We start from the raw sequence: 12,320 nt of genomic DNA, 5'->3' as shown, positions 1-12,320 counted from the left end.
AGTTCCCAAGAGTCAGAAAACCCAACGACTGAGGCCCCAGGCCCAGGTGCTTCAATTCATTTCCTCTAAAAATAAAGGCCAGTTCCAACCCGGGAGACAGGGCCTCAGAGCCTGCGAGGTGGTCATTGCTGGTTATTAACTAGGCAAACTGGATCTCAGATTTGCCAACTCACACCTGAATGCAAACGCCCCCAAATCATCCAAATGTCCCTGACTGTCTGACAGTCCTGACTCCAGCTCTGCATCCTAGGCCAACGTTTCTGAATCTTTATTGTATACAAGCACGGCCTGGAGAACTTGTGGTTCAGCAGGTCCCGGTGGGACCGGGATCCCACATTTCTTCCAAGCTCCCAGGTCTTCGTTCCTTTTTTCACAAGAATGTGAAATGGACATTGACAGTGGGGAATTGTAATAAGGGAAGAGCCTTTTGTGTCCTATTACAAGTTAATCACTAAAGGGATGTTGCCTATAAGCTCAAATTGTACACAATGGCCCATCTCTGGGAACCCTGCTTCCCAGATAATGAGGATTAAGCTAAAATACCCTTGTTTAGCTCACAAGAAACATTCTGACCAGGCCCATCTGTGAATGACTGCAGGGAGAAAGAAATTAACACATCCCTTCTGGAGGCTGATGGGAACCAGGAAGTGTTTGACTTTACTCGCTCCCCTTTTAGTATAAAAGGAGCCTGAAATTCTAACTCTGGCAAGATGGTTCTTTGGGGCATGCGCTCACCATCTTCTTGTTTGCTGGCTTCCCAATTAAAGTCATTAGTCCTTGCCCCAGCAACAGCAATAACAACAAAAAAGGATGGAGGGACCAGAAAGCCTCTTGCTTCCAGAAGAGGCTGCTTATCCTCCATCAGACCACCCATCCTGACTTAGGATTCAGAAAATACACTCCCTGCAATGGAAGCCCCTGGCTCTTCAGATTTTGGCAAATCCTGTCACACCCCTCACCCCCAGCACACACCCTGTTGTCTCCCATAGGAGTGAAGGTCATCTCGAAGGTCATGGTGCACCCTTTCAAGCCCATGAAACCCCCAATGAGTAGCCTAAATGGTTTGATCTTCCGGCCCCTTCCCGCTGTCTCTTCCAGCACGTATTTTTTCCCTGCTGTTCTGTTGTTTTATAAACATGTTCCTTGCAGGTTGCATATATGTTCGCTGTCTCTCCGGCTGCAAAACGGATCCCCTTCCAGGGAGCGGATGCCCACCATCTTGACATCAGATTTTACTGGATGTGCTGAATTTGGCTTGAAGTAAGCATCCACTTACAGCTTCTCAGTGGTGGAAGGGATCGTGGCTTTGGGAGGTGACTCGTGGCTCCGTGACTCCACAAGGGGCAGGTAAAGCTGTCATGTTCCCACGTGGCGTGGCTTTCATGTCCTCTGACCCTTCACTCATTCCCAGCAGGCTCAGGAGCCCCTCTTGGCAACGCCAGACAAATCCCAGAAAGGCAGCCCCATGGGAACGGTGGGTATCTCTGGGGAGTGGCTGGAAGACTCCCGCAGGAGGAATGCAGGGGTCACAGGTGACCGTCCCTGCAGCTATTGGTTTCCACTTGGCCTCCTGCTCGGCTCCTCCCGGCCCCGGGGTGGGGTGGGTATTTTTAGAAAGTCCCGATCTTCTTATTATTGCAAAGCCACTGACACCTGCAGCTCTGCCTCAGTGGCCAGAATCTGTACATGCTGCCTCGGGCTGAGTCCAGAGCAGTTTTCCAAACCTCTTTGACCCAGAACCCCATCCCCTCTCTCCTAATGGAGCATCTCACGGTCCCCGTGTTCCAGGGGACACGCCTTGGGAAAGGAGCCTGAATGGTGATCTCTGAGTACGTGATGGATTGTTATCTCAAAAAACAGAACACCTACTAAAATCATCCTAAAAATAAATTAGCTAACACTGAGGGCTTATTATGTGCCAGGCACTGTTCCAAGCATGTTACCGGGATTTTGTGTTTACATCTCACAGCACCCCTATGAAGGAAGATTTATTATCCCTATTTTACAGATAAAGAAATCAAGGCACAGAGATCTTAACTAAGTTTCCTAAGGTCACCGAGGTGGTGAGTGGTGTAGTAGGCCATTTGTCGGCAGCTGTACCTGCGCAGTCAGCAGGGCGAGGGGAGGGTCTCAGGCCCAGTGTACATCAGAGTCATCTGGATGCTTTGCAAATGCACGAAGCCCAGAGACAACCCAGACCAATTAAACCAGCATCTTCGCAGGTGGGCTCGGGCATCGGTACCTTTGAAAGTTCCCCAGACTGTTCTAATGTGCAGCCAAGGTTGAGACCAGCAGATTAGAGCAGAGATCTGCAAACTGTGGCCCGGGGGCCAAATCCAACCCACGGCCTGTTTTTGTGTAGTCTGCAAGTTAAGAGAGGTTTTTACATTTTAAAATGCATTTTAGAAGATCAAAAGAAGAATAATGGGTCTGTGACAAGTAAAAATTATATGAAATTCTGTGTCCATAGACCATTTCATTGGAACACAGCCTAAAATATTTATCTGGCCCTTTACAGTAACAGTTTGTTGAACCCTGGATTAGAGGAAATTGGCTTATGTCCCAGCAAAAGAAATTTAAGATAGACCAAGGAAGAACTTCCTGGTAGAGAGGTTTGTTAAATACACAGTGGGCTTTGGAATCCCTGACTCTGGAGTTATGAGGATTCCACCCACCCTGCCTTTGCAAATGCAAAATGGAGGTAGCTAGGGCAAAGAGATAGGCCTTGACTTTCTAGCTATAGAACTCCCTTGGTAGTCAGTGGTAGTTCTGTGGGGCCTTTCAGCTTTGTCCTGATCTGTGTTTTCCATCGTTGATGGCCCAGGGCTAGCCTAACCGCTGCCCTCCAGACAAAAGCAATTCTGGGTTCCCCGCCTGCAGCCACCCCTGCTAGGGTTCTATCACTATCTCGAATCTGCCACTCCATGTGAGGCACACAGTGTGGGCCTTGTCTGGTCTCAAACAGACAAAACTGCCAGTGGATTCAATTTACAAATAGCCGGCTTTGATCTCTTGCAGTCCCCCTTCTCCCCAAGATTCCCATGCCCGTCGAACTTGAATAGGGCAAAAAGAGCCAGTGTATTTGGTTTCTCCTAGATCTGTCTGCTTTCCTTGGTGCCGGACCCTTGACCCCGACTGATTTTCCCAGTGGAGTAAACAGCCCTGGCATCTCGTGGGCGTGGTCCCCCGGCTGGGGTCCAGGCCAGCAAGGACTCTGGATGGAGAAGGCTTGCAACCTTCTTTGCCCTGGACCTGAGGGTTGGCCAGGAGTGAGATGCCAGGTGGGGGGATTTAAGTGTCTCTCCTGAGGTGGCCACTAGAGTCACATCTGCTCAGAGAGGTGTTTGGGGTAGGCATCGTGAGTCTGGCCTGTGGGGAGCTGTTAGGAGAGGTGCCCCAACTCCTCAGTGGGCTCTGCTGCCGAAGTGTAGGCTGGGGGTCCTGGGATGGTCTCTGGGGGGCCTGGGAACCACTAAGACGTATGCAAAGTGGGTGCACACGGGCAATGTGCGTACTCTTTGAGTCCATGCTTGCATTAGATTCTCAAAGGACATGAACTATAAAAGCCAAAGAACCCCCCTGGGGTGGCAGCTTTCAGGCAACTCCAAAGTGCATGTCCCAGGACCGGGTGAGCAGGGCCATAGAAATAAGGAACAGCTTTACTGTTTACCCCAAACACTTCATGTCTCAGAATACCAGCTCCCAGAGGGCAGGAGTCAATCTGCCCAAATCATGCCTTATAGGCAAGCAGGTGCTTAATGCACATTTTCTCTTGTTTTTTAAATGATATACCTTTGTCCAGGGAAAGAAGAGAATATAGTCGGTTATTCCAGCCTTCACCACAGTGAAAGGAACAACTAGGGAACACGTCTCTCTCACCGAAAGCCGTGGAGAACCTGAAATGCGTCCTTAGTTGTGGAGGAGCAAAGACATGGGCCTTGGAGCTGGTAGGACCCAGGTTCAGATGCCAGATTCACCCTGACTCTCCAGGACCTGGTGCTTTCAGTGGGGTCTTGGGTCCAGCAGCACTGGCATGCCCTGAAGCTTGTTAGAAATGCAGAATCGACTGAATTGGAATCTGCAGATCCCTGGGGATTCTTACACAGGTGAAGGTTTGAGGAGAATTGATCTGGGACCCCGGACAAGTCATAAAACCTCGCCTCAGTTTCCTCCCCTGTAAAATGGTGATTATGCCTACTTTAAAGGGCCATGTGACAAATGAGATAATGTATGCCTTTCATTTAGCACAGTGCCTGGTACACAGGAGGTGCTTCGTACTCGTCTCCCGCCCTTGGCTTCCCCTATCTCTCAGGGAGTTTCCATTCTTTTCCAGCTCGAAAACCTCTTCCTTTTTAAACTTGAAACAATTCTAGTGCTGAGGTCGGACGCTAGAGGGCGCTCTCGACATTGCCAACGCGGAGAACGCGGACACCGGGATGCGCTGGCGGTGTGGATCTCCCATTGGCCGGGTGGTGGCTGCCGGTGTGCTGCTGCTCGGCTCCTGGGCGGGGGCAGTTCGCCCAGGGCTCCCCTCCTGGGGCTGAGTGTCCTGGGTCTGAGCCTGCAGCCTCAGTCATCAGACTCCCCATTTGATCTGCCACCGCGAGTTACGAACAAACTGCCCGGCTTCTCCAGACCTCCCGCGCTCAGTCCCCTGGCCGGTAGGGAGGCGCCTCACGCGGCCCGCTAGACGTTGATGAAAGATCCCTGGTCGCCGTTGGCCATTTCGGGCTCCACGCAGCGCCCTTTTCTCCGGGTGACCCTGCGGTTCCGGTGGAATTTGACGTAGCAGCGCAGCCCTGGGTGAAGAGAGGCAAGGGGGTCAGGGATGCGACCAGCCGGACCCCTCCGTGCCCTCTGGAACCCCTTGCATCCTCTCACCACCACACCCTTCTTTTTTCAGTCCTACAACCAACCCATCCCCCGCAGAGCAGCCTTAATGGGCTTAAAAAAGCGAATCACAGATGGAGAAGGCAAGAGTGAACAGATGGAGCACGGGGGATATTTAGGGCCACGAAACTATTCTGTGTGATACTATAATGGTGGGTACATGTCTACGCATTTGTCAAAACCCAGAGAATGTGCAATGCAAAGAGTGAACCCCTAATGTAAATTATGGACTTTAGTGAATAATGTATCATTATTGGTTCATCAGTTGTAAAAAGTGCACCACACTAAAGTAAGATAATAGGGGAAACAGTGTGTTTGGGGGGGCATATGAGAACTCTGTATTTTTTGCACAATCTTTCTGTAAACCTAAAACTGCTCTTAAAAAGTAGTCCATTAAAAACCTTTTGTTAAAGGGATGCAGATTCTGCCCTCCCCTATAAAAACCTCCCATGACTCCCCATTGTACTCAAAAGGAGATCCAAACTTCCTACCCTGGCTTATAAGACCCTCTGGGACGTGGACCTGCTTCCTGTCTGCTCTCTTCACCTCCCACTCCCCTCCTCACTCTCTAACTCCAGCCACACCCAGTTTTCTTGCTTTTCCTCGTACACCCACTCATTTTTGGCCCCAGGGCCTTTGCACTTGCTGTTCTCACAGCCAGAAATGCCTTCCTGAAGTTCTTGGCATAGCTGGCTCCTTCACAGCCTTCAGGTCTCAAAGGGACCCTCCCTGACCACCCTAATTAAAGTAGTCGTGGCCCTCCTGGCCCACCAGTGGGAGGGGTTCCTGGCTGTGGCTCTATCATAACCACATGTCAGGCATCCCCTGACATACATGGGTAGACATGTTTTTCATTTAAGGCCACAGAAGGCCACATCCTCCTGATTGGGGGTGGGAGGGCTAGGGGAAGAGATTGCTCAGTGTGGCCTGAGCAATCCCTACATTTCAGGTTAGGAGTGACCACAGGGAGAGAGGAGGACATCACCTGCTTAAGATCTGCTTACGTCACTGTCAAGAGAATAAAGGAATTGCTGTGAAGTTTGTGCTTTGGGGTCTAGAATTGACACCTGGATCGCAGCTTTCAGACCTGTGGCCACACAAAATACACTTAGGAGGGGGGCAGGGGATTATAAGCAGGAGTGGTTGGTAGCCACAGAAGCCCTTCTGGAACCCTCCAGAACCCAGGCTGGCCTAGACTGCTGGACTTCAGCCCTGGAACCTGAATTCAACATTTTGGGATTTCTCAGAAGTCCTCAGGACTCTTGGTCCTCAGAGGGTTCCTGACAACCTCTTCCTGGACCATCTTTAATGAGCTGTCATTTCTACTCAATTTTTTTTTTTCTGGAGCCTGAGTCTCCACGGAGGAAGCAAGAATTTTGGTGGGACCGACCAGGGTGGGAGAGACCACGGGAAATGAGCAGATGGGCTTTTGGCTGCACACATATCTTTTGGATGCCTGAAAAGCTACCCCCTCCTACCTGAGGCCCTGGGGAGGAAGGAAGGAAGCCTTCCTGGGCAGAGGGGCTGCCCACTGAGCATCCAGCTGAGCACCAGCTGGGTGTGTGAACTCAGTCGGGCCATGTCCCCCTCACCTGGGCAGGCTGGATCTGGAGGCCCTGGCGCTATTCCGGGCTTCCTGGACTAGAGCGCCCTCCGGGCCATTCTGCACCTCAGTCTCCTCCTCTGCGAAATGGGCCCCCAGCCCTGCACACGGGTCCCAGCTTCCCCTAACAGCTGGGAAGGCAGCTCCCCAGCATCTCCACCCCTGCCTGCCTCCATCCCCTCACCTCCCAGCTGGTCCTCTGTGTCTCCACTCCTGCCCCAACAGTACTGCAGCCAGAGTGAGCTGTTACACTCATAAGTCAGACCAGGTCACTCCCCTGCTTAAAACCTGCCGACGCCTTCCCATTATAATTCAAAGTCCTGCATGATCCTCCCCGCCAGCTTCTCCTACTTCCCATTCTGCCACGTCCCCCGTTGGCTACTGTGTGCCAGGCGCCCTCAAACATGCCAGCCTCATTCCTGCCCGAGGCCCTTGGCTTTGCTCTGCCGCTTGCCTGGGACTCTCTCTCCCTCCCCCAACCCCTCATTTTCAGGTGGCTGTTTCTGCAGTCTGCTCCTGTCCACCCTTTCTAAAACACCTCCCAGACTGCTCATCAGACCAGTCTGGATTATTTTCTTTACAGCCCCTATTCCTTTTTAAAGACATCTTATCTACTTATTTGCTTATTGTTGGTCATCTCACTAGAATGGAATCCATGGGCGCAGAACTTGCTGGTTCTCTTTGCCGCTGAATCCCTAATGTCCTTATCAGAACCCAACACATAGTAGGCACTCAATAAATATTTCTTGACAGACTGGATGAATGAATAATTGGACCTAAGCAGCTTTATTGCTCTCACAGCAGATAATTTTTGAGGCTAATGTGAGAAAAAATTGGGCATGTATCTCAGAATGGTCAACAGAGGGACTGAGACCAAATCCCTTCACTCGGGAAATGTGAGCCCTGGATGTGGGATGACACTGAGTAGTTATTGTGCATTTTTGGTATTTTGTTTTTAAAAGAGTACTTATCTCTTAGATGCGTATACTGAAATATTCACAGATGAAATATCTACACTTCCAGGAGTTGCTTCAAAATCCTATTGCAGGGACTTCCCTGGCGGTCCAGTGGCTAAGACTCTGCGCTCCCACTGCAGGGGGCGCAGCTTTGATCCCTGGTCGGGGTAAGATCCCGCATGCTGCGCAGCGTGGCCAAAAGAAAGATTAAAAAAATCCTATTGCAACGGGGGAAGCAGATGGGAGGGGAGACAGCACAGATTGGCCATGAGTGAGAATTATTGAAGCTGGGTGATGGGAAATGGGGGTTCGTTATACTATCCTGACGACTATAATATACGTTTGAAATTTTTCAGAATACAAAATTTAAAATGTTCTCCCACTTTTTTAGCTATGTAGGTTTGGGCAAGTGGCTTAACCTTTCTGTGCCTCAGTTTGCTCTTGGGTAAAATGGGGAGAACAATAGCTCCCTTCCTGGGATCGTTGGGAGGATTACGGAGATAATGGGTAAAGGGCTTAGCACAGAGCCGGGTACACCTGGGCCCACCTGGGCAGGAGGGCACATACCGCTCCATGTGGGAGCTCCGACGAGTTAAAGAGGGAGCCAGCCGGGCAAGTGCATCCTTCCCTGGGACAGTGCTGGGAAATCCACCCCCCACCCCTTGTTATCACACTTGGAATGTCTCCCCTAGGATAGAATTCCGGTATGAAAGCACCAGGCTTCTCAGGTTTGATCTTATTTTAAAAGATACGCTCCTCTCTCCTCCCCTCTCCCGCCTCCAGGTCATGGGAGATCATATGCCGGCTTGTATTTCAAGAGGTGGGAAAAGCAAATTTCAGCAACGATGCCAGGAATCGAGACTAAATGAGTTCACAGATTGTGAAGGCACCGAGCAAAGCTGTTCCTGCTCCACAGGGATTCTCCCACCCCCTTCTCGGCCCACCCCAGCTTGGAGAAAGGGAGGTTGCGAGGTCTCGGCACCGAGGGAGCCCCCGATGTCGGGCTCACCTTCCACACACATGCAGTCGTCAAAGCATTTGTTGTTCAGGCCTCGGTTGTGGGGCGTGCAGAGGTGCTCCCGGAGGTCACAGCAGGTCCCTGCCCACACAGCAAAAGCACACTCGGTCAGCCACGCTGAGCGGACCCTCCCTGCGCCCTGCACACGCTCCCACTGGACAGGAGATATATCATCTCCATGGTGGGGCCATCCCTGGCAGGATGGACCATCTGGTGCGCAAGGCTCCCAGCTGGAACCACCGACGAATGTCACGGCCCAGGCCCCTGAGGGCGGGCGGCAGAGACCCCAGACGCCCCAGATGGGCAATTGGTTGATCATGGGAGGAGCGAGGGCGCTGTGGGATCCCCCCATGGGTGGAACGGCTGGGGGTTGCCAGGTGTGAAGTTAGCATGGAGCTGGGAGGGGCCTCAGTGATCACGGAGCCAACGTCCTCTTTGGACAGATGGGGAAACAGAAGCCCCTGAGAGGCAGGCCCTAGGCACGGCCTCGCCCACCATGGAGCCAGCTCTCAGAGCCACTGTTCAGTTGGCCCAAACTTGAGCCTTTTCTTTCTGCTCAGGGTGAAAACAATGGTTTGGAAAGAAAACAGCCTTTCAGGGAGCTGGCGGTCTGGCTTATCTGATGCCAAATGGCTTGTTGGGTTGCTGTTTTGTAGAATATTCTGGTCACTGAATTAACGAGCATCGTGGAGGTGTGCAACTCAGATCTCCCTCCGGAAGGCACTTGCCATCCATCGGCCAGGAGAGCAGTTAGCTGCCAGCCTCCAGCTGTTAACACCTGCAGGAACCTCCTGAGCCAATGTCCCACTGTTTTCAGAGCAGAACAGCCCAGGCAGTGACTGGCTCAGCAGGGGTGCCAGGGCCTGGCTATCTGCCCAGCTGGGGCCTCTTCTAACAGGGAATCTTTGCTCTGGAGCTCCTCGCTGGGCTGGCAGGCGACTGCATCACAGTCTCCTGTCCATTCCTCCTTCGTTCCACTTTTATTGTTCACAGGCCTTACCCTACCCCCCACCCCCAGAAACCTCCTGCCCTTCTAACTCCCCCTCGCTATCGTCTTCTCAGAAGTTCCGACTGACCCAATCAAGGGCCAGCAGTTTAGACCATCAGTCAAAACCCCAGGCCTCTGTTTTCAGACTGTCTTAATGGGCTCAGCTGCCGGACAGGTCAGGATGTCATCAAAGTATCCCAAGAAGCCCAGCAGTGTCATGATGGGACAAGGACAGAATTAAGCCCAAAAAGACGTTAGGAGAGAGAAGTCGAGAGAAGGGCCATCATGGTTCAGAACCAGGCAGACTCAGGTTTGAGCCACTTCCTAGCTGTGTGACCTCGGCTGAAACACTTAGCCTCTCTGAGCCTCAATTTCCTTGCCTGGAAATGGGGGATGACAGGGTCCCTTTCACTGGGTTGCTGTGAGGATTAAATAGAAGAAAGTATGACATCAACTCTCAGTAAAGTGGTAGCCGTGGCTGTTATTATTTACCATCCCTAAAGGGTCCTGCTCATGTGTCTGGGAACACCCGCCCCCATCCCCACGCAGGTTCCCCCAGCGCCCGGCCTAGTGCCTTGAACACGATGCTGGTTCGGTACCTGGCAGGCAGTCCTGGTGATGGTCGCAGGGCTCCCCTTCAGCCGGTGATGTTTCATTCCCATCACTGGAGAGTTTGCCTCGGTGTTTCTCTGGGGAAAACAGGATCTGTGGTCAGAGGCTGAGGCTCAGCAGGGCAGAGATGAAGCATAGAACACCAGGGTGAGAGCGCTCACACCGCCACTCCCACAGTGTGGCTTGGATGAGACACAATACCTCTCTCTGCCTCAGTTTTCTCTTCTCTAAAGTGGGATCAACAGCAGAACAGACCTAACTTTTTTTTTTTTTTTTTTTTAAGGTTAAGTGAGTAGCTACGTGGAAAGCGTTTGCCGTGCGATGAGCACTTGAGAGCAGCAAGTCCATTTCAGGTGTCCGTTCCATGATAGACTCCAGGCCTGCCATCCCACCTTGGACATACGTAGGTCAGGCTGGAGTCACCGAGGCCCCTACCCCAATGGATGGTGGGAGAGGGGAGGGAGCCCAGCAAGGGGGGGGCGGGGTGGGTAGACATACCTTTCTTCTTCGTAGACGGCCAGACCTCAGGCTTTAAGTCTTCATAATCGGTCCAGTCAAACAAGGCCATGTCCAGTGTGGGCATCACCTCCCCGTCAGGCCTGGGATGAGCCTGCAGAAGCGGGTGGAGAGAAGGGAGCTTGAAGATCCCAACAGGTGAAAGAAGAAACGTGGCGCCCCAGGACCAGAGAGCAAAGGAGGCGCTCCTCAGAGGCCAGCTCATCCTGTGCTGGACAGTCTGCAATCCCAGCCCGGGGACATCGAGAGGGCCGCCCAGAGCAGCCACCCCCAATGTGGGACGGTGCCTACAGGCAGCCGATGCAGTCGGGCAAGTGATCCACCAGGCCCTCTGGGGGAGGCGCGGGGAGGCAGCTGTGTCCGCTCAGGAGGAAGCCCAGCTGCTTGTTCCCCTGCCCCTTCTCTCCCCTGCAGACGTCATCAGCTCTCTGTGGCACTGCTGAGGCCACGGCCATGGCTCAGTTCCACTCACAGCCCTGGCCAGCAGTCTCGGCACAGCAACTTCTGGCCAGCAGTTCCACTCACAGCTCTGGCCACAGTAGGATGTGAACCCACATTCTAGGGCTCGGTTCTCAACACATGGGCTTCAGGGGCCCTGCGACAGCATGGGTAACCATGGATTCGTCGGAAATGGCCCATAGTATCAGACTCTCAGGGGGGTGTAAGACCCAAAAAGAGAATAAGAAAGATCTACTGCTAAAAAAAAGTTTTATTTCCTCTACACATATGTTCATTTTTGATCATTTTTAATGATTTTATTTTGAAACAAATTTCAAAGCCCCAGAAGAGGTGCAATGATGCACCTCGTGTTAATTGCAACAGTAAATACCCTCCATCTAGACTCACCAATGGTTGGTGTATTTGCCACGTCTGCTGGCCTGCTCCCTCTCTGTATATCTTTTTGTTTCTGTTCTTGTTTTTTTTTGTCTGTGCCACGCGGCATGTGGGACCTTAGTTCCCCGACCAGGGATCGAACCCACGCCCCCTGCAGTGGAAGCACGGAGTCTTAACCACTGGACCTCCAGGGAAATCCCTTCCATATATCCTTTTTAAAGGTCTGAAGCAGATGGGTCAAAGTGTTAACTAAAGCTTGTTAATTCTGGATCATGGGGACATGGTTTTAAAGATTATTATTCTCTGTACTTTTCAGCATGTACAAAATTCTTCCCCAAAGGCCCTGCTCTTCTAGATGCAGAGACCAGTGTGCTGAGCCGGCACTTGCTTCCTTGGCATTCCCTAGAGTGAGCCCCCAGGACCACTGCCTGGACAGTGGCAGCCCTCCCTGGCCAGTGGGCCCACTGGCCTGAGCTGGGCTGGATGGGCATCAGGAGACCTGGCTTCCATCCAGCCCCGCTGGCCTGGACCAGCTCCTTCCTGCCACTGTGCCTCAGTCTCCCTAAATGTACTAAGAGGGATTTGCATGACATCATCTCAAGGACCCTTCCATCTCCGAGGCCGCCCCGGGCCCCTTACCTGGGGCCACAGGGATGTGACGGGCAGGATCAGGGACTCTTCTGTGGCAGGTGCTGCCTTAAAGGTGGTGAGGTAGAGTATGGGGGGGGCGAGGCTGGTGGAGGATTCCTCCATCGCGGCATCTGGGGCCTGGTCTTCTGAGAGCTCCACCTTCTTTATCAGGGAGCTGGGACCTCTGACCAAGGCTCGGCCTGAGACAAGGAGCAGGAAACACAGCAACTTTATCTGCTTGCCACCCACCACCCCGTATCGGCCCACAGCAGG

At 52.4% G+C, this 12,320-nt stretch overlaps 1 protein-coding gene across 2 annotated transcripts in view; it reads right to left on the bottom strand.

Moving 5' to 3' along the window:
• Nucleotides 1-3,777: 3,777 nt before the first annotated feature.
• Nucleotides 3,778-12,320, bottom strand: part of DRAXIN (dorsal inhibitory axon guidance protein) — a 25,911-nt gene continuing 17,368 nt past the window's right edge. The window contains exons 2-7 of one of the 2 annotated variants that reach the window (XM_007463166.1): nucleotides 12,057-12,247; nucleotides 11,802-11,804; nucleotides 10,566-10,677; nucleotides 10,055-10,144; nucleotides 8,459-8,548; nucleotides 4,687-4,799 (exon numbers count right to left, since the gene is read on the bottom strand). In XM_007463166.1, coding sequence (XP_007463228.1) covers nucleotides 4,687-4,799; nucleotides 8,459-8,548; nucleotides 10,055-10,144; nucleotides 10,566-10,677; nucleotides 11,802-11,804; nucleotides 12,057-12,247 — 599 coding nt within the window. Of the gene's footprint in view, nucleotides 4,800-8,458; nucleotides 8,549-10,054; nucleotides 10,145-10,565; nucleotides 10,678-11,801; nucleotides 11,805-12,056; nucleotides 12,248-12,320 lie in introns of both variants that reach the window. The other variant, XM_007463165.1, reaches the window with a different exon arrangement.

Source organism: Lipotes vexillifer, unplaced genomic scaffold (genome assembly GCF_000442215.2).
Source record: "Lipotes vexillifer unplaced genomic scaffold, Lipotes_vexillifer_v1.1 scaffold109, whole genome shotgun sequence".
Lineage (NCBI taxonomy): Eukaryota > Metazoa > Chordata > Mammalia > Artiodactyla > Lipotidae > Lipotes > Lipotes vexillifer.
This window is presented reverse-complemented; position numbering and strand designations above follow the sequence as displayed.